The sequence below is a fragment of the Candoia aspera genome, chromosome 1 (genome assembly GCF_035149785.1).
Source record: "Candoia aspera isolate rCanAsp1 chromosome 1, rCanAsp1.hap2, whole genome shotgun sequence".
Classification (NCBI taxonomy): domain Eukaryota; kingdom Metazoa; phylum Chordata; class Lepidosauria; order Squamata; family Boidae; genus Candoia; species Candoia aspera.
This window is the reverse complement of record NC_086153.1, coordinates 86,073,018-86,095,997: the sequence shown is the minus strand read 5'-3', so window position 1 is coordinate 86,095,997 and position 22,980 is coordinate 86,073,018. Positions and strand designations below refer to the sequence as shown.

General features: G+C 37.2%; 1 protein-coding gene across 2 annotated transcripts in view; it reads left to right on the top strand.

Moving 5' to 3' along the window:
* The window catches only part of TAB2 (TGF-beta activated kinase 1 (MAP3K7) binding protein 2), a 58,568-nt gene extending 35,588 nt beyond the window's left edge, over positions 1-22,980 (top strand). The window contains exons 2-7 of one of the 2 annotated variants that reach the window (XM_063308814.1): positions 3,183-3,373; positions 5,482-6,985; positions 17,314-17,474; positions 18,043-18,136; positions 19,682-19,762; positions 20,975-22,980. In XM_063308814.1, coding sequence (XP_063164884.1) covers positions 3,272-3,373; positions 5,482-6,985; positions 17,314-17,474; positions 18,043-18,136; positions 19,682-19,762; positions 20,975-21,123 — 2,091 coding nt within the window. In that variant the 5' untranslated portion in view covers positions 3,183-3,271 and the 3' untranslated portion in view covers positions 21,124-22,980. Of the gene's footprint in view, positions 1-3,182; positions 3,374-5,481; positions 6,986-17,239; positions 17,475-18,042; positions 18,137-19,681; positions 19,763-20,974 lie in introns of those variants that run through there. The other variant, XM_063308823.1, reaches the window with a different exon arrangement.

The following is a 22,980-nucleotide window of genomic DNA, read 5'->3' as shown; positions in this document are numbered from 1 at the left end:
AATGGTTCAACTGAAGATCTGTTTATACTATATAATATTGGTATGTTGGAATTCTTGAATTTGGTGACTTTAGCAGTTGTCATTAGAACAAGGTTTCTTAAACATGGTATTTATTATATATGGTCAGTGGAAAAAATTCTGTCCTTTGAAATTGTAGAAAATTATGTGTTTTAAAGATCTGAACAGCAGTTTGTCATAATAATTGGTAGCTACTTATTTATATTAATTTATATCAAGACCAGTACAAAGTTATGAAAGTATGGAGGGAAAACTAGATTAATTTTTTAAAATATTACTAATTTTTTCCTGACAACTTTTTTGTTTTCTCCAAATATTGAAATAAGAATTATGAAACATTTCCAAATATTCTCTTTTTAAATAACATGTAAAACGATTACAATTTTTCTTATATCACTACCCAGCCTATACTGGGTAGAAATAGCTTGTTCGCTTGATCAGCAGACTGTATCTTTGACAAAGGTTAGCACTGTGACAAAAGAATAGTATTCTTACTATAGTATAGAATAATTTTATTATATTAAAATATTTTGCAGCTACATCTTCCATTTCAATAGGATCCTCATAGTAGCTTTTAATAAATACTATCAAATCACAAAGATCGTTAGAACAAAAAAGGTCCACAATACTGTGTCAGCAAACATTGCTATTTATTGATCAAATTTGTATGCTGACACAATCACAAGACTCTTGGCTAACAAGGTATAAAAATGCAATAAATATAAAAAGTGAGGCAAATAAAACCCAAACAAAATATGTAATATCAGGCCCCAAACCCTCCAGAAAAGCTCCAGCTTCCAGGCTTTGGCTTCCCCTAACCTCCAGAAAATGCAGGGTGGGGGGTGGGGGGAGACAATCAGCTGCTTTTCCCACCCAATAGTGGTGTGGTTGAACTGACTCGAGCAGGGAGGCACAGTCCTATTGTCAAAGTAGAAAATGTGGTTGCATAGATCCTGGCCGAAGTGGTTGGATAGATCTTGGCCATGATCACATAATTATATCCATTTATTGTGCAGCTTTGGACTGTACATTCATGTTACAAATATATGTGTAAAACTTATTAATGCACAAATGTTTACTCTCTTAATCTGTTGTTCAGAAATGTGTTTAATTATTTCTGTGGTAAGAGAGAGAAACATGGATTATCTTACTTTTCAGCCATAGAAAGCTTGCTAATCAGAGACATAGTAAAACTTGTTAATAAATAATAAAATATAATTAAATTAAATATATTAAATTAAACATAGTGGGAAAATTGGTATTTTCCCACTGAGTAACGATTCAGATAGTAAACGTTTAAAAACCTGCAGGTTTGCTTAAAGAATTGCAAATTTGCAACCACAGTAAGCCCTTGATTCTCTAGTCCTCCATTCAGTGAAGTTTGGATGCAACAGACAAAATTTTATTTCATCTCCAAAGCACTTCTAGATGGTTGCTTTTTTTTTCCATTTTATAATATTTGACAATATTTCAAAAAATAAAAATACAAAAGGTAGACCAACAGTGAAATACAAATTAATAAAAAAATAACCAATGAACTACAAAGAATCCTGAACAGAACAAAGGATTAAAAAAACACCTAAACATATCACTTACATATAATATATAGATCCATATAATTGACATTATTTAAATTGCTTGCATCAGTTTATATCCTTTGCATAAAGGACAGTATATGTGTTTTTATTTGTTCATTACATTTCTATCCTACCATAATCTAACAACTCTCAAAGGCTTACAAAATGTGAAAACATTAAAAAAGCCATGGTAAGATGCAAATAACACAAATACAATCAATTCAGATTTAATGGACGTTTGAATTTAGCAGGTAGTCTTTCTCCTCAGGAGGTTGTTAAATGGAAAATTTACTATTTACAGGTAATCCTTGCTTAACAACCACAATTGGGACCAGAATTTTGGTCGCTAAGCTGTGCAGTCATTAAGTGAATCTGACCAGATTTTATGACCATTTTGTAGTGGGCGTTAAGCGAATCACTGCAGTTGTTAAATGTGGACGTTAAGTGAACCATGTGGTTGTTAAACAAATCACATGGTTCCCCATTGATTTTGCTTGCTGGAAGCTGGCTGGGCAGGTGGAAAATGGCAATCATGTGACTGCGGGATGCTGCAATAGTCATAAATGAGAACCGGTTCCCAAGTACCCAAATTGCAATCATGTGACCATGAGGATGCTGCAACAGTCAGAAGTGTGAGGACCAGTTGCAAGTCAGGTTTTTAAGAGCCATCGTAACGCTGAACCATTGATAAATGAATGGTTGTTAAGTGCAGACTACCTATATTAATGTTATCATAATTATCTGTTTAGCTTCAGTAAGAACTAAGCTGGTTAACCTATTAGTAAACCCCTCACATAACTTATTTAATTTATGTCATGAAAAGAGGTGAAAGGTCCCCTGTGCAAGCACTGAGTCATGTCTGACCCTTTGGAGGGACGCCGCTTTTGTGACTTTTTCTTTGTGTCATACTTAAGTATAATATAGACATAGCCAGAACGTTTTTCCAGCTACTGATCAATAGTTAAACATACTCTTGAAAAGGGCTGATTTTCTTCCAACAGGATGAATTAGGACATTACAGGTAGTCTTTGTTTTAGTGACTGCAGTTAGTTCCAGTGAAATGGTCACTAAGTGACATGGTCACTAAGCAAACCACATGACTGAAAGCGATGCTGTGAAGATTGCCCTTGCTGCCATCTCATTCAGATGAAGTTCTCTTGTACAGTGTCCTGTGCCTGACCCATTTGTTTTCCTTTTTTTGCTCCCTCACAGGGCAGAGGGATTGTTTAAACAAGCTATATCTCCTTGAGCTGCTTCTCTAAAAATGCTAACCCCAAGTTAACAAGCTCAACTCTGTGACCTTAATTAGTTAATTAGGACCCTCTTACCAGCTGCAACTTGAAACTGACCAGACTTAATCAGTTTCACACTGAAGGCTTTTGTTGTCCTAAATGCAGGCATTGGTCACAAGGTTACTTTTTCATAACAGTGGTAATTGCGAACAGTCTCTATTTGAGGCAGTTACTAAATTAGGTTATGACTAAGAGAGCAACTTGCTTTGTTCTTCATAGAACATAAAGTATCCATTGAGAATGCCATATGCAAATATAGGTGATGATTTACTTTCATTTTTTGTTTTGCTTACAGAAGATGCTAAGACAAAAGAGATGATTTTTGTTTCACACTAAGGCCTGGAACTGCCTATTGAACAAACGTCCTGATCAGGCAACATACGAATGGCCCAAGGAAGCCAGCAAATTGATTTTCAGGTTTTAAATGACCTGCGCCAAAAATTTCCTGAGGTACCTGAAGTTGTTGTGTCCAGATGCATGTTACAGGTCAGTGTTATGTTGTTATTCTTTTTGGAGGCATTTTAATATCGTGCTGATGTTGAAAATTAGTTATAAAGTCTTTTTTTGCTAACTTATTAAGTGTATATGTTCTGTGGTAAACATTTTCCCTATCCCAGTTTGAATATTATCATTTGTTTTCTTTTTATATGCTTTTAATAGTTCTAGTTTTGCTTTTGTTGCTTTGCACAATCCTTTGTATTTTATTTTAAATTGCTGTGTATCAGATTTAAAAAGTATACTTAATATGTTTTAAAAAGATCTCTTACAAAAGGATTTCATATAGCATTTATCATTTTCCTCACTTGGTTAAACTGTATCTGTGGTGTATCCCTTATAGTTCAGCATCCAGTGGTATTCAGCAGTGGCAGGCCCAGGAGTTCTTGCAGCTTTCACTTGTTTCTGCTGGATGCGGCTGATAAAAATACAAGAGGTATAGAGTTGAGTTGATGGGTACAGATAAAGGCTAGGAGAATAGTCTTTCAAGAGCACCCTAAAATCTTTTGTTTCCTGAAGCTCTTGACACCATCCACTTAGCCAGCTGAAAAGGGAGAAGGAGTTGTTTTAAACTCTTCTCATGTCCCTTCTGACATCTGACAATTCTGTTATAAAAGAAGGAAAAACCCATTAATTTCAAGATTGTGTAGAATAGTGGTTCTTATACTGTTTGACCCAGTTACCCCTTTTCCCAGTCTCAGTGTTATTACCACCACCACCACCCAAAAAACCCAGTCTCTATTGTTTTACACAAGCATCTTGGCAGCGGCTGCCCCAACCTGGAGCTTAATCTCACAAACAAGCAATTACAAATTGCTTCATTACCCCCAAGATAGGCCCAATTACCCACAGTTTAAGAACCATTGGTATAGAGGCTTTGATGTTCTGGTTTGGTAGCAGTGCTGAACCATTTTTCTTCTTCTAATTCAATTCCTGCTTGTTACAGCATTGGAAATGTCTAGCCTTCTGGCCTCCAATGCCCTGTGTGTTTCATGAAGCGTTGTGATAGTATAGACTTTCCTGAATTGATTTCTTCAGCTGTGAGTTCATATTAATTATACTGTAGTTATCAATAAGAAATCTCTATAGCCATAGTTTTAGTAGCTATTAGTACAGATAATAGTTTACTGATTAAAATACTATTTAGCATTTCTGTAGCTTTTTTGCATTTTTTAGTACTAGGTCATTCTATATTTCAAAAATTTAACAATTTAATTTTTCTTAAAATGATGGGGTTTTAACTTAAAGTTGAAGTGTTGTGTACACAAATATCCTGTAAATCCAAGAGCTTTCCTATATCATATTTCTAGGCATTGGTGTTAATTTCTAGATGCTTACATTTTTACTTCCATTGCCAGAAGTAGTATGATACTGAATGAAACTCTTTGAAAATATGTTATTTTTTATTTTATATAGGAAAATACAGAGATAACTTTTAAAGTCAAATTGAGATTAAAATCAAAATAAGTGTGCATTTAACTCAAACCCAAATTTCATTCTGTATGAAATTGGTAATCTGAGCAACAGTAATATCAATTATTAAAGGTGAAGGTCTAACAATGAGCTTCTTATTAATGTTTATCTATTTTGAAATAGAGAGCCAGTTTGTTAAGTTGTTAAGGCATCAGGCTACAAACCAGAAGACCATGAGTTCTAGTCCTGCCTTAGGCAAAAAGCCAAATGGGTGATTTTGGGTCAGTCATTCTCAGGCTTAGGAAGAAGGCAAAGGCAAACCACTTATGAAAATGTTGCAGGAAAACGTTGCAGGGACTTGTCCAGGCAGTTACCAGGAGTCAACACTGATTCAAAGGCAGGCGTGAGCGTGCACACACACATGCAAAAGAAAGAAGGCTAATTGAGTTCAGTGATGTTAACTCCCAAGAAAGAGAGTATAAAATTTAAAGCCATAGTATTTTAACCCAGTGTTTCTTTAGCTATAACCCAGATGCAAACTACTTTAACTTTTATATTGTTTCTCTCTCTTCTGAGCTTCTTTATCCCCTTTTGTGTTCAGAAAGCTGGTATTTTGTTAAATTCTTAAATAACTGTGGTGAAAGTATAGGACTTCTACTGATGCCTGTTTTTTAAATTTGTTATAGAATAATAATAATTTGGATGCCTGTTGTGCAGTTCTCTCTAAGGAGAGCACAAAATATCTCTACGGTGAAGGAGACATTGTTTTTTCAGATGATTCTGGCATTTCCAGTCTGCGAAATCACATGACATCCCTTAATTTGGATTTGCAATCACAGAATGTGAATCTCCATGGAAGAGAAGGAAGTAGAATGAATGGAAGCAGGACTTTAACTCATAGTATTAGTGATGGACACCTTCAGACCAGCCTATCCAACAGCGAATTGTGTCATCAGGAACCGCAGACTGCTCCAGTCCAAGTTCCACAGGGATTCTTTGGCATATCTAATACTCCTAATACTTCCAATCCAGGACAACATTTTGGATTTCATTTGGGCAGTAAAGGATCTTCTGGCTTGGCTCAGCATTTACCTAGATTTAACCCCATTATGGTAACTTTAGCCCCAAATATTCAGCCTGGTCGGAATACCCCAACATCTTTGCACATACATGGTGTACCTCCAATAAACAGTCCACAAGGCAATTCTATCTACATTAGACCTTACACCACAAATCCAAGTGGTACAACTCGCCAGAATCAGCAAAATCCAGCCTGGATGTCTCAGTTCAGTCCTATGCATTCTCAACAAAACTACCAGCCTTCACATTCAAACCCCTGGACAACTATTCCCACAACCAGTTCCTTGACACATACCTCATCACAACAGTCAACTCAGCCAAACCAGCAAGGCCATCAGACCTCTCATGTGTATATGCCTATAAGTTCACCTACAACTCCCCAAGCACCTACAGTTCATTCATCTGGTAGCTCACAATCTTCTTCAACCCAGAGCCAATATAATATCCAAAACATATCAACAGGACCTCGTAAAAACCAAATTGAAATCAAACTTGAACCACCGCAGAGAAATAATTCATCAAAACTTCGTTCTACAGGTTCCTGCTCATCCACAAATTCCTCTTCCAGCAACAGCCAGACTTTAAGTAGAAGTCAACCCACTGTTTACATAGCTGCCAGTCCACCGAATACTGATGAAATAATTACACGAAGTCAGCCTAAGGTGTACATTTCAGCCAATGCTTCTGCAAGTGATGAACAACTTGTACGGAATCAGCCCACACTCTTCATATCTACAAATCCAGGAGTTACTGCCACATCTAGGAATATGTCTGGTCAAGTTAGCATGGGACCTGCCTTTATTCACCACCACCCTCCCAAAAGCAGAACAATTGGAAACAATGCTTCTGCCACTTCTCCCCGAGTAGTGGTTACTCAGCCTAACACAAAGTACACTTTTAAAATTACTGTTTCTCCAAATAAACCCCCTGCAGTTTCACCAGGTGTGGTGTCCCCAACTTTCGAACCTACAAACCTTCTAAACCTTCCTGAACATTTTGCAGAAACGGAAAGTATCCAACACCTTACTGACCCTGTTTTAGCACATGTCGATAGGATTAATGAAGCACGAAAACTGAGCATGGGATCTGATGATGCAGCCTATACACAAGGTAATACTTTTATGTAAGTTGTAGTAATCTCTGTGTTGCTGCTTTAGTCCATTATTTACTTATTCATTTATTTAAGGTCTTTATACCAAAGAGCTGGGAAAAAAAGCTAGTAAGTTGACAAAGATGTATGTTGCCAGTACAATTATCGTATGAAAGAATCAAGAAGTATAAGTAATAGCAATTGTAACTTTAATACTCTAGAACTAGAAATGGTTTTATTGAAATCCTCAGAGAAAGACCTATAAATAATTCAGAGGTTGGTGGGGTAGACGAGATCACAGAGAAGTTACAGTTGGAGAGCCTACTCATAATTTTTAGACAAGAAAAATTGCATTTATCATTTTTTCTATTTCTGTTCTATTCTATAGCATATTTATTGCCAATTAAAGTAGTCAGACTGGGTTAAGATTATGAAATCGATTTATCCACCACTGTATGTGAAAATCTTGATTTGCAATATTGATTATCCCAGCTATATACATACACACACATCTGTATCCTAATGAATCTGATATTTATTTATTTAATCAATTTCTATGGTTGTCCAGTTTGCAGTTGTGACTCTGAACAGCTTACATAGGATTAAAACAGGAAAATGAAAAAATAACCTACATAAAATAAAAAGAAAGAAAATATAATACAACTGAAGCTGATCAATTATAATCTCCAATATTACAAAAACGCATGCATCTAAAGCCAACAGAGTTGGGGCCATCCAAATCCTGAGGGCATGCTCTTCCACAGAGAAGGTATGCCTCCTGGGTCCCATCAGGTGACATTGTTTCATGGAGGGGACCCTGAGCATGCCCACTCGTATGTTCTTGTAAGTTGGGTAGAAATAGTTGGTCCTGCAAATAGCCTAGCCCTGTGCCAGGAAGAGCTTTGTGGGCAGTAACCAGCACCTTGATTTGCACCTGGAAGCCTCACTCACAAAGTAGTGGTATTACATGGATGTACCATGGTGCCACTGCTTTCTGAACAAGTTAGAGCTTCCAAGTGGTTTTTAAGGGCAGTCCCATATAAAGTTCTTTGCAGTAGTACAAAAAAAGGAGGTGCCCAAGGTAGGAGTGACTGTGAACAGGGATTCCCAGTCCAGGAACAGGCAGATTTGGCACACAAGATGGATTTATGCAAAGGCCCTCTTGGCCACTGTAGTCATTTACTCCTCAAGTGGAAGCTGAGAGTCTAAGAGGACCCCCAAATTGTGTACCAGTTCTATCTGAAGGAGTGCAGCTCCATCCAGAACTAATGATGGAAGGTCCCCAGATGCAGGGGATGGGGTCCTAAAATCCCCAGTCACTTGGTCTTCTTAGGGTTAAGTTGAAGTGTGTTCTTCCCCATCCAGACTCCCATAGCTTCCAGACATTAGAAAAGAACTTTGACAGCATTGCTTGGTTGGTCCAGGGTAGTGATATATAGCTGAGTATCATCAGTGGTACGTAACCCCATGCTGACAGATGAACTTAACCAGTCAAATAGGCACAGAGTATGGGGCCTTGAGGAACCCCATAAAGCAGGGGTCTGGAGCTAGATCTCTCTCACCTGTACTGACTGGAACTAACCCCAGAGGAAGGACGGAAACTACTACAATACTGTACCTCCCACTCCCAACCTCCTAAGCTCGTCCAAGATACAATGATTGACGGTATCAAAGGCTACTGTGAGTAGGGCTGTATTACACTCTTGTAGGCCTTAGGCACATTTATCTTTGTAGGCCCTGCTCTAAGATTATTGAGGTAATAATCCTAATGCTAGGTCTATAAGTGTATTTGCTCGACCTATATTTTGCAGTGAGTCACAGGAATTTTTTTTCATCTAAGTGCATATGGTATTATTTTCAATTTAATTACCAACTTACATTTATTTCCAAACATGATCACAAGATGGAAGTTTATGTCATTGATTCCTTATTTTCAGATTTTTATTTAAGCTTTTAAAAAAACATTTTCATAGGCTGCAAAAGTTTCATAGGCTATAGGCATTGTGTCTGTTGTGCCTGATTGATAATACAAGCATGGCTGAGAGATTGAGAAGAGCCAGGATAGATGCACCACCTCTATCTTTGTCCTGCCAAAGATCATCAAAAACTGCAATCAGTGCTATCTCAGTACTATGTCCTAGTAGGGTTTCTGACTGATACCTGTTTTCATTTTCCTGACACTGTACAAGTTTGTTTAGAGAGACTTATTTAAAGTCTTTTTAAGCCGCTGTGCTTGGAATGATGGGCAGCATTTTCATTTGACACTCCCCCTCTACTTTCTTCTTGCTTGTTCTTACTTCTGTATATTTTTTCCTTTTTTTTTCTATTGAATGCCAAAAGTCGTAATCAATGTGGGAGGCGACTTGGCAGATCTCTGCATGTAAATGTTGTACAGGTGGTCCTCACTTAATGACCACTCGTTCAGCAACCATTCAAACTTATGGTGCTGAATGAGTGGTAGTTACAAATGGTCCTCAGAGTTCTGGCTGTTGCAGTGTCCCCGCTGTCACATGATTGAGATCCGGGCGCTCGGCGACCAACTTGCAATTATGATGTCGCAGCATCATGTGATCGCCATTTGCAACCTTCACTGCCAGCTTCCGACAAAGTCAGTTGGGAAGCTGGCAGGAGGTCACAAACGGCGACCACATGATGTCACGCTTAATGATATTGTGGGATTCGCTTAACAACAGCAACTGGAGGTGCCAGATCTGCCAGTAGTGCAGTCATGTGACATCACACTTTACAACCATGTTGCTTAGCGATGGAAATTCTGGTCCCAATTACCGTCATTAACCAAGAACCACCTGTATGCTTTGGCTTGAGGCCCTCCATGAGGGAAGCCTGGGCAATTGCTCACCTTTTAGAAAGCTTCCTCCTTCAAAGTTAGCTTGCCCAGAAATCAGACCCATATCCCCCTTTACCTCAGCCTTTTCTGTTCTTGAGATTGCAATCCACCACATCAACAGGGTAGAAAAACTAATCTGTTTAACTGAGAATCAAGATGGTGTAGTGATTAAGTCATTAGACTAGGAAGACCCAGATTCAAGTCCACCTTAAGCCGTGGGAAACGTAATGGGCAACTTTGAGCTAATCGTTCTTTCTCAGTCTAACCTACCTAGCAACAAGTTTTTTGTTGCCAGAAAAATTGAAGGAGGTAGTGCTATATATGCCAGTTTGAGTTTCTGAAAGAAAGGTGGGATATAATAAATTAATCTTTTTTTTTTGTACATTTATTGCTCTCAGCCTGATGATAAACAGACCCCTACGTTAAGATGAACAAGCCAGGCAGGCTGGTGGTCATTGTAGTTCCTTTCAGTCTTACAAACTTCCTTGGTGTATTTGGTTAAGAAAAATACACCATCCCCTTGGCCAGCCTTTATGTAGGCATTTCACTTTACCTGCTCAGCAAGATTGTAACAGGTTTTGTTTATTTGTTCTTTTGGTAGATTGCCTGTCAGAGGCAAACACAGCAAAAGCAAATCCTTCTCTTTGCTGATGCTTTTGCTTGTATGTAATGGTGGTTGCTGACTGTGAGAATTATAGGAGAGTAAGATTTGTGGGAGTTTGTTGACCGCATGAAGAACATTACTGTTGCAGCAAGTGACAAGAGCATACACAGAGTACATGCACCCACACCCATACAGTCCAATATTTTACTCTGAATTTTAACATTAATGTCACAAAAAAATGACAAGAGTATTGAGAGAATATACACACATACAAAACAACATTTTAGTCATTGAGTTTACACAACTTGCATTAGCAGCCCTGCTCTGTGAAAGACAATTCATGCACTTATACCAATCTTCTATCTGGTCACATGCTTAACTGCTGCTTTCCTGTGAACACTCTGATTCCACGTTACCTCATCCAGCCTAAATGTGCTGCTGACTGGTTTAGTTGAAAAAATATATATATATATACATTACAAGACCAACCCTATCATAAACCATAAAACAACAGCCTAATCACAATGTTTGGAATACTCACAGCAATACTTTCTGACATGCATTTGTACTGTTTTGATACTTGAACAGGTTTGCAGGGTGTGAACTTATTGGGGTCAAAGCATTTTGCACATTTCCTGTTGGAAAGTACTGATTCTGGAGTACTGCTAAGATCATTAAAATTATTGTGTGTCCAGGGTTTTCATTGTAGTAGAGATGCATGTCTGCAGCTTTTTTCACTCTCTCAGATTTGTGGGAATATCAGGATATTGTTCTGTACATTTTATTTATCTTTGGGGATCAAGATGTTACAATCTTTTTGATGGTTCTTTACAATGATTGTAATAGCAGATATAATAACTGTAATAATCCTTTAACCTTAAGCAAGTATTATATTAATTTAATATATTTCAGTGTAGTGGAAATATATTAAATTACTATATTGTGGGAATTCAAAATAATGTATTAGAGAGTTTATCAATAGCACAGATTGAGCATGTGTTGTATATTGGCAGGCGTGACAGCAAGCAAATATCTTCATCCCTCAGTGTTTAGAATACAGCTTAAGATAGACTCAGTTTCAGATTACTTGTTAACAAGAAACTGATGCTCAGAGTTGTAGAGAACAGGATATGCATTTGTTATCTGAACAGCAGATTATATGAAATGGAGTATTTTCTCTAAAATTTTTGAAGTATTTTGCCAGCTAGGTTTTTTTTTTAAAGTATATTGTGGGCTATGGTATATTAAGAGTACATTTTTATTCTCCCCTATATCTAGTAGTAGAAAAAAAGTATCTCCTGGGTGTCCATTTTCTACAACATCATAGTTACTGAAGTTATGTTGTAAACTGTATGAACAAAATTCCTGTTTTGCTGTTTCTGTGAACTGCTATTCATAGAGTACATTAATAAAATCAAATTAGAAATTGTGCAAGCATAAGTTATGGCCAGGACTCCCCATCCATTGCATACAAACCATAAGTCAGGGCAGGTTTGAATCTTTCTTCTCTTGTACTAAATTTCTAAAGCATCAAGAATTCTCTCTGCTTCTACATGCCTTCAAACCTGAACAAGGCTTCTTCCAAGCTGGGGAAGCAGTGGGGCTCATTCTTAAACTGCACTGGACATACTCAAGCAGCAAGAATGCTTGCTTGTTGCAAGCATGTGCCTGATCCATCTCATGGTGCTCACCAGTTATCTGGTTGCCATGATCAATCAGGTGAGTGCATTTGTGACCCTCCCTTGCTTTCTGAACAGAGAGAATGAAGATTAACCTTTCTTTCACAATGGTGTGTGAGATTTTATTAATTATATTGTTATTGTTCCTAAACTGTTCTTGAATACGTAGATAACCACACCCTAACCCAAAAAATATATAACCAGAGAAAACCGCCACAGGGTTTGATAGTGCTGGGGTACTAGATAAAATACTGGATTAGGACTGGAGAGATTCAGTTCACATCTACACTCACTCACAGAAGCTCACCAGGTAACTTTTTGTTTTCATTATGGAGAAAAATTGTGGGAGAGAACACAGGTAGTCCTTGCTTAACAACCATTCATTTAGCACTGGTTTGGACTTACGACAGTGCTAAAACTCGACTTCCACCTGGTCCTCGCAATTATGACTGTTGCGGCATTACCCCGGTCATATGATGATGATCTGAGCACTTGGCAACTGGTTCTCATTTACGACTGTTGCAGTGTCCTGTGGTCACATGATCACCATTTTCAAGCTTCCCAGCTGGCTTCTGGCAGGCAAAATCAATGGGGAACTACGTGATTCACTTAACGACCATGTGGTTTGCTTAACAACCATGTGGTTTGCTTAACAACTGCTGCAAGAATGGTCGTAAAATCAAGTCGGATTCGCTTAACAACCGCACAGCTTAGCGACTGAAATTCTGGTTCCAGTTGTGGTTGTTAAGTGAAGACTACCTGTATTACATATAGCTTAGGCTCCTAGAGAGAAGTTGGGATACAAATTTATGAAATAATGTTTCAAAGAAAGGATCTGTCATTCACCATAAACTAATAACCAGTGATACTGGACTTATATAAGTGGCTCGGAGCAGAGAAGAGAAGCACCTGGTATACCTTGACACAGAGATGATGGGAAATTATTTTAGACATTGCTGAATTGCCAAGGAGCAGCTGATAATAACTTCTGGGACTTCCATAGCTGCCCATTGAAAGCTGGGGAACTCTCAAGGAGCTTCAAGGAATGTCATCAAATAATAATTTAAACTGAAAGAAAATCATATGAGAACAAGGAAGAAACATGTGATATGTAATGTAGAACCTGGTGTGAGTAGGAGGAGGCCTTTGCCGAAATGAGTTTTCAGAATGCATGCAACATTATTATTGAAGGTCCTCTTACTAGTACATAATGCTAGTAATGTTTTCAAAATTATTCTCTATATGTCATTGTGAATGAGGTACAAAAGTCAGAATGCAAAATTCTGTTCAGAGACATAGAAGAGGCTTGTGTTCCCTTTGTACAATTCTTGATTTATACTTTTGAACAGCACTTTCCAAAGCATATTTTTAACCCTCTCCCTTCTTTGTAGGGGATAATTAGCATGTTCATTTTGCAAACAATTGCTGTTCCTGTTAAGGATCTAGGTAGAATCTAGAATTCTTCTTTTTAAACGAGAATAAAATAGAGGGAATCCTGGGCAAGAAGCAGTCTTTAATACATTAGACTTCATAGTTCCACAACGTATCCTTATGTTCCTAAAGGGCTCTATGATACTCAGTTTCCCCTGTTTTGAATATATAATACAAGCTTATTGTATCCTGTAAGCTGTTTCTTTTACAAAACTTGGGCAGCTGTTTTGGAAGCTGCTCCTGGTTGTTTCTGCATGAGTGTGCATTCATAGCCACTTGACTTCTCTGGGCAACTTCACAGCATTTTGAATAATCTTTCTGAACAACACCTTTCAATAAATAGTTTCCATATCAACTTTGCCTACCAGGGTGTCTACGGAGTAGAAAGGATTCTGAAGCATATATGGTGCAAATTCTCTTAAGAGAGGTTTGTCTGCCTGCCGTTACTAAATTTTTTATTCTATTAACAAATTCTTGGCAAGTTTGCAATGCATCTCAGAATTTCATGTAACATAATTAAAAATCTTAGACAACATGATGCATTTATTGAATATTTCTGCCTTTTCTATGGATGACAAAAATGGGGTTTTGCTGGAATGAAATAAAAACACGTACACATAAAATATACAAGTCCATCTTCAGGTGGTTGGGGAAACCATGAATACTATCAAAAATCATAAGGTGTTAAACAAATAGATGTATTTGAGTGTTAAACCCCTCCTCTCTCTTCAGGCTCTATAAGCTTTCAACCATCTAGAAGAGCAATGTAATGGTTGCCCAGCCCAAATACTCAGACTCCCAAGAGGTTGCTAAATGAAATCTGATTTATTAGGGAACTTAGGACAAATACAGAGAAAGCTGAGAATGACAGAAAGCGCGCCAAATACAAACTTAAAACCCTCGTTGCAAACGTAACCCCGCCTCCCTACCAGCAGAGCCGCCCGTCCCAGGTGCTGGCAACCGTCAGATCTCCTAGCCTGGGAAAGTAACCTTGAACACAGGAGATAACCCAAATACATTCCAAGTTCACAGCCAAGAGATAAACCACTCCCAACAGGAACCATCCTCCCGTCAAAGATGAAACACGCATCCAGCTAATGACATGCGAAACGTTACGATGTATCAAACACATTGAAACGGCGAACATGACAAGCAAGAACTTTTATTCAGAACTTGGGGAGTGTAAATTTAATACAGTAATGACTTACTAGCTGCATTAAAAGGCCATGTTTCTACTGCACAGGGGCTTGATCAATCTGTATTCAGGTCAACTACAGGTGGTCCTTGCTTAACGACCACAATTGACCCCAGAATTTCTATTGCTAAGTGAAGCTGTCATTAAGCAAATATGACCTGATTTTATGACCTTTTTGTGGTGGTCATTAAGCGAATCACCATGGGCATTAAGCAAACCACGTGGTTTTTAAGTGAATTACTGGGTTCCCTATTGATTTTGCTTGCCAGAAACTGGCTGGGAAGGTTGAAAATGGCAATTGTGTGACCATAGGACACTGCAACAGTCATAAACGTGAACCGGTTGCCAAGCGCCCAAATTGTGAACACATGACTGCGAGGATGCTGCGATGGTCATGTGAGGACCAGTTGTAAGTCGTTTTTTCAGCACCTCATAAGTCCAAACTGTCACTAAACGAATGGTTATTAAGCGAGGACTACCTGTAAAGTGTTTAGATGTATCTTAGGGGTTAAGTAACTTGTGGGACAAAGAACAGTATTTTAAAAAAATTATTGTTCCATTGACAGAAAATGTGTTGATCTAATAGGATTGTCTTTTAAGATGGCTTGCTTAAGATCAGATATGGTGGAGGGGGAATTGCTCCCAGGGCCCACAGCAACTTGATTTATATGCTGCTAATTGTAAACAATGACATAGGAAGAAGCCATTGCCTGTCCTGTAAATAATTATATCCAGTATATGCAACGTTCAAAATTCTGGCTAAATTTTGTGTTGCATAGAGTAGTGTAGCAATTTAACAGTGTAATTGGTTCAGAAACAAGCTACAATTGGCAATTATTTAGCAATTGTCTACAATAACCACTGATTTTACATATATTTATTATGATGCAATTAACACTTGAGGCAAAGAGCAGCATTCATAATGAAAAGAAGAAATGATTGTGATTTAATCTCAAAAATGCCACTCATTTCTAATTAGTTAATAATCTATTGGATTGCTTAAAATTTGTTCCAATGTTCCAAAATCCAAAGAACATAAAGCTTTGGGAACCACATCTTATTTAAGAGCATTATGCAGTCTCTTGAAAATTGACAGAAAACTGGATTTTTTAAATAGCGTAGCAGAAATGTTTAATTAACACTGATTCATGTATGTAAATGCAATTGAATGAAATGAAAAAATAAAAACAAATTTTAAGGAATCCAGTGGATTATTAACTAATTAGAAATGAGTGGCATTTTTGAAGTTAAATCACAATCATTTTTTCAACATTGGAACAAAGAATATAATTATTGCTTTAAACTAGAAGTAGATTAAATTTTAACTGAAGCAATTATTTGAAAATAATTAAACATAAATTAAACATAGATTTATGAGAGCCAGATTGGTGTAGTGGTTAAGGCATCAGGCTAGAAACCGGGAGACTGTGAGTTCTAGTCCTGCCTTAGGCACAAAGCCAGCTGGGTGACCTTGGGCCAGTCACTCTCTCTCAGCCCTAGGAAGCAGGCAAGGGCAAACCACTTCTGAAAAACCTTGCCAAGAAAATTGCAGGGACTTGTCCTGCCAATCTCTGAGAATCAGACACTGTTAAACAGATTTTTAAAAATATAATGATAAGGTCATAATCCACTCTGAGAAAGCTTAGGAGGAATTAATCACAGTTGTTAGGAATTAGAGTAAAAGGATGCTGCTGGCAGAGAGACTAATTAGGAAGATTAATCAATTAGGTTTTGTAAGGGGCATTGGAGAGTGAAAACTGAAATGGGTAGAAAATGCAGACTGCTTTAGAAGAGACAAGAGATGAAGAACCTTCATGGCACAGGATGTGGTTATTGCCAAGATCACCTTCTCACAAGTGTTTCTGCCCACCCAATAAGATTAAGTAGAAGGGGCTCCCCTCAAGTCCCTTCTTTCAAGGAATTTCATCATCAGCGTCTCCTCAGTTACTGTCTCTCTTCTTTGGAACAGCTGAGATCTGTCTTACTCCAATGCTGCTGGGTTTTAGGAAGCTTTGGGAAACTTTTTTTCAGCAAGCCTTAAGGGTAGATGTGCTATGAATTATTCCTTGTTGTAGTGTGGTGTTTATTTCCAACTGAGTTTTTTAGCATAGAATTCAGATCGTTGGTTTATCAAGATTTATGTACAATTCTTAATTGTGAAAATAGTGGATGCAAGCCATTTTGAGTTGGTAATGAATGGAATGGCATGTAAATTAGTAAGTAGATAAAGGAAATAGAAAAGAGAGTGGGCTATCATTAGGTGGACTGTTTATCAGAAACAGGCTAGAGCTATATGGTAGTTCGTTATTTGTGGATTAGAAAGTTAACCAAGAAAGTAAAAGCAAGAAAATATTAAATTTCACATATTGATTAATTAATATAATAATGCACTTTGAAATTATCATATTGACTAGATTGTTATAAACTTGGCTTTTATGGTTTATATATCATTATTTATATGTCCCTATGTTTCATATTGGGCAAACTGGGAAATTCTCATATAATTGTTTGTCCTAGGACTGCACTGGGTTAAAACAAATGCTGTGAAGAGAACATTAAATTGGTTAAGATGGTATCTTAATGTTCTTCAGCTTTACTAGTACATCAGAAGGCTAGGATGGAACGACTTCAACGAGAACTTGAGATTCAAAAGAAAAAGCTGGATAAACTAAAAACAGAAGTCAATGAAATGGAGAATAATCTAACTCGAAGGCGGCTGAAAAGATCAAATTCTGCTTCCCAAATTCCTTCAGTAAGTCATCATTTCTGAAGATACAGAATAATCCAGTATTACATAAAAGTAATATAAATGAAATCAAAAGAGCACTTTTTTAATTATACAAAAGAGAACCTGCAGGATACTTGGTCAGCAAGTACATATTGGGAAGTATGGTGATATTCTTAAAATATATTCAGAAAAATTAAGTCAGTCACACAGAGCACTTTTTCAGTCATTTGTACTTAAGATGTCATATCTCTGGTATTGTCAAGCCTGTTCTTGATATAACTATTCCCAGGTAATAGGTCTTTTATCTAAAAAAGTTACAGCATATTTCCATTGCTTTATATTTTTCTAGAGCTTTCATTTATGGAAAGCTAAAACTTATTTCAGTATCTAAGCTTATGGTTATGTGATCTGTGTAGCCATTAATTTAATTTCCAAACATTTAACTGGTTTTCGGCATACCTGAGAGGTTGCCTGAAGGGCTTAAAAATATTAAAGTCATTATGTAATTCTTGTAATTCTAAGGATGCCATCATCATCCAACAAGTATGTTTTGTTATCATAGCCATGAAACTAATAATTCTGTGTTTTTCAGCTTGAAGAAATGCAACAGTTAAGAAGTTGTAACAGACAGCTTCAAATAGACATAGATTGCCTAACCAAAGAGATTGATCTTTTTCAAGCAAGAGGTATTGTATTAGTAGTATGAGCAGTCTTTTTACCTTTCAGCTTGTGGGGTTTGAGGACTAGGGCTGGGCATGCTTTGAAAATTATTCAGAAGTGTGTGGGTCTTCAAGAGAGCACAGCGCTTCTTTACTCTTTTTATCAAGGTAGTCAACCTTATTCAGGCTTCCACTAAAAAAAAAGGTGTTGCTGCTTTAAGAGTTGCATTAACTTTAAGAGTGGCTTCCTTATGGCAGTGACACCCTTTTTTAAAACTGGGGAAGAACAGTATTACTGTACTGTAATGAATAGTAGAGAAGTGCTGCAGTTGTGGAAAGTCCAAAGTCCAAAGTACTTCTTCTAAATCATTTTTAAAAAATGTGCACAGTCCCACTCTCAAGTAAGTACTGTAGAGGCTTGACTGGTAAATTTGATATCATTAAGAGTATTTTATAATAAAAACAAAATGCTTAGCTATGTAGTAACAAGTTACCTTTTATTTTCTGTTTGGGGTTCTTTTTTGGTAAAAATTTAAAATCCCATTTAGTTGAGTAGGAAGGAAAATAAACAACTTAGAGAAACATAATAAAAAGCAGTTAGTAACGTGGCTATATTCTGTTGTGCACAAAGATGTAATTCAGTACCTGTACTTAGATGTAATCCTGGGACTTAGCATAGCCTTCATCTTGAAGCACCCTCAGAATTTGGGATGGAGGAGAAAGAGGGTATACAGTATGTTCTAAAATTTTTCTTCCTGCTAAAAATCAATAGATTGTGCCAGAGTCAAAGTTAAATTGGTCTTTTCACTATTTCAGAATAATGTATGGGATACAAATTAGAGCGATTTTGTATTTTCTTTGCTTTATAATCATACATATATTCCTGGAGAAAATGGGTCAAAGATTTGCCTTTATCAAGTCTGTAGATCACCCAAAGAATTCCTCTTTTGGGTGTATTAAAAGTGCAATAAAGTAAATGCAAATTAATACATTTTAGCAGTTGCAATGCAAATGAACAAAACCTAGCATTATTGTAATTTAAGTTTTTCACACTTACTTAGAATACCAAAACTCATATTTCTTATTTAAATTCAAATGAGATAATTTACAGGCTAGGAACTCAGGATGAGGCTACCACTGTGATGTCTGTATTTTTAAATCTCAGTTCTAGACTTGTTCTGTTCCTATTAGAGATTCTACAGCACTTCAGGAGAATCCCGGAGAAAAAAATAATAATTTAGGCCATTTTATCTATGAACAAGTTTGTTATACTTCTTTAGTGAAAACCCTTAAAGTCTCCTAAGCTCACCTTGATTATCTTTCTCTTTGAAATAATTATTTTTCTCCCCCTTCCCCATTGGATCATAATGTGGATGTGAGGGATGAGCCCATAAATGAGTATACAAGCCGGTGGATCTTACTAGATGGCCTCAGAATTTTCTTTTAAAACAAAGGAAAGCTCTGCAGGGTTACCAGTAATGTCTTGACCATAAATTTCCCAGTGCTTCAGTTTTAATTGCCTTTTTTGTACTAACTCTTTCTTTTATTACGATGTATGTTTCTTTTTTTCAGGACCACATTTTAACCCCAGTGCCATCCATAATTTTTATGACAATATTGGATTTCTAGGTCCTGTGCCACCAAAACCCAAAGGTAGTGCTAGTAATTTTTTCTTCTTTTCAAATTATCTCTGGAATCAAACCATATCATTTAACCTATTTTACTGTGATATGTTGTCATTAATATTTGTAATATGTAATACGTTGTTCGTTCGTTCGTTCATTCATTCATTTTTATTTTCTATCCCGCCTTTATTATTTTTATAAATAACTCAAGGTGGTGAACCTACCTAATACTCCTTCTTCCTCCTATTTCCCCCACATCAACAACCCTGTGAGGTGGGTTGGGCTGAGAGAGAGTGACTGGCCCAAGGTCACCCAGTTCATAAAACTATTGGAGATCTGTAGCATACAAATAGTAAATCATCACATTCATTTGCTGCAATTATTCTTGTTCATTTGTTCTTTTCTTGCATCACCCCATTTTTAAAGACAGGAGCTGTACATTTACACATGCTAGGACACTTGATTTCTCTTCAGTTTTAAACATAAGAACTGAGAAATCATCTTGGGATGTGCATACATACTCTTTTTATTTTTCCCCAAAGACTGCATTTCTTCAGTGGTAATCCATTCATGGCTCTGGGTTCTCTTTCTGATCTCTCTCTGTCTTTCCTAGCAGACTGAAAATAAGGGACAGACAGATCTTAACAGAAGACCCAACTCTCTTGCAGAAGCATTGCCCATCCCCAATTTCTCTAAACCAAGGGTACACCAGCATTTCTTTTGCACCCCTCCTTGGGGGTGGGAGCCTTTTTTTATTGTGTTTTTTCTGAATTTGGTGTATAAAGTCTTATAGCACCTCTTTTGGCCCTTTTAAACCCATCTCTTCAAAAACAGATCCTTCAGCATGCTACACAGTCTCATATAGCTTTGAAGCCAGAAAAGCGGGGAAGCAAGTACCCAAAGCCAAGAAAAGAAAGAGGGAAAGAAAATACCCCAAGTGCCAGCAAATTGTTTTATTATATGAAAGTCCAGTACATTTCAAACAAGATCCTTTGTCAAGGGCCCTACGTGCTCTTTTTTTCATGGGTCTCAACAGAACCTGCATAGTTCTCAACTAGATTATAGCATATGAATTGATTTATTTGCTCTTGAATTATGAGTTGGACTTTTAAAACACAGTAGTGGAAATAATATTTGAAAGTTTCAACACATAATCAATGTTGCTTGTGTAACTGGGGAAGGGGGAACATTAATTTTCCTCAGCTATTCATATTTGACCACTGTTTTTTTTCCACCTCAGCTGATCAAAGGTCCGTGGCCAAAACACCAAAGACTGTTCCTGATACTGAAGAAGATGAGGGAGCTCAGTGGAATTGTACTGCTTGTACTTTTTTAAATCACCCAGCCTTAAATCGTTGTGAACAGTGTGAGATGCCCAGGCATTTCTGAGCCAGGGAGGCTCACTTATCTTCTGTAAATCCAACTTCTGACTATTGTGTCATTTCCTTGGGATAAATAATCATTTATGCATAGGATTTTGTAAAATTGAACATGTGACAAGGTTTATTAGTAATGTTAAATGTCATGATACAGAGATAATACCTCAGTCTTGTGCTGCAGGCAGCTGGATATTCATCAGCTGGAAGGTTGTCTCCTGAAAGACTTGGTTGCCAGCTGCCTGACATGTACAGTATTACTAGATACCCATAAGAATAACTCTCACCAGGTTCAATGCTTTGGTGTTCCCAATCGCCTTTCTCCACAGATGTCACTACTGAATTTTGACAGGGGAAGGAATTATATTGATGGCTTTTTTGTTTTTGTAAAGCTTTCAGTAAAACACTACATTCACAGAGGAAATGAAAAGGAACAAAGTGAAACTGTATTTGCTACCACAGAGGGCCCAGGAATTATAGAAGAACTTCAGAAATGTAGAGGTACTCTTCATCTTGTCTTCCGGAAAACAGTTCCACTCTGTGAAGACAAAAATCAGTACAATCATCTGAAGATGAAAAAGAAAACTGCATGCTTTGTCTGTACAATATTCACCATGAAATACCCCCAAGGCTTTTCCTACTGTACATAGTTCTAGAATCTGCTTTAAATGACTTTTCTTCACCTTTTATTATTTCTTGTATTTCTTAATGTATAGTGTAATAGTCTTTGTTAACTTTCTTTCTCCCTTTAAGTGATTATGCACGATTGTGATCCCTTTGCGTTTAAAGTTTTTGATCTGAGAGAAGCAGTGCCTTAAAAGAGCGTTGATGACAATGCACAAACTAGCTCTTGTCTGCCTCTTCTGTATGTTGCTCTTGTAAATGCTGGTAATCTGTGAAGACCTGCAGATGCAGCAGGGTGAAAATGCAGGAAAAGTTGGAGTTCATGCTTCTAGTTCACTCGGGACACTGATTTTTACGGTGGGTGACATCTGGTAATATTTTGCCCAACAAACAAAAGCAGAAGAGAAAATTAGTCCCCCACCCACCCACCCCCAGCATATCAGCATCTGATAGGCTTGCTTCATTTGCTGGGTACCTTTCAAACTCTCCAGAAGTAAAAATACTGGGGGTGGGGGGGCATATTGAGTACACAGAATAGCAGCAATAGCAGAAAACATCAACATGTTCATTGTTGGCAGCCAGTTTTTAAACCTGATTTGGTGGAGAATAGCAATAATTAGAATCATTTGAAAGAGAGCCTGGAAAAGAGAAAACAAGCAGACTTGAAGCAATACCAAGCATCTCTTTTTTTCGTGGACGTCTTTGTTTCTGAGGAAATCTATTCAGGTGATTAGGAAAACATTTAATTGAAACCAAGATCATGGTTTTATTTTATTTTTTTATTTTGCTCTCTTGCATACTACATAAATGATACGTCATCTCTTGGGGTGAGGTGGGAAGAAGTGATAAACAGCAAAATTGTATACATATCTGCTCAGAATTAAGTGCCATTGAGTTCAGTGGGACTTACTCCAAGGTAAGTGATATACGATTGCAGCCTAAATGTAGCAAGAGACAAAGTAAGACTGTCACCCACTGTAAATATTTGCCAGTGGACATCTTTAACAGGAATTTTACAAGTGATCTATGTGAATATACAGATGCCTTTGTTTTAAAGGCTTTGCATTTTTTTAAACATGGGAATTAAATTAGTACCCCAAGTAATAAGTCAGTAAATCCAAAGTACTTGCATTGAATGCATTATGTTTATTAAAAAAGAAGCTTTGTTTTTCAGCTTCATCTGCAGTTCTATGTGAAGATTGACAAATTAATTTTTACCTGTTTTATTAATAAAACCTAATTTGGA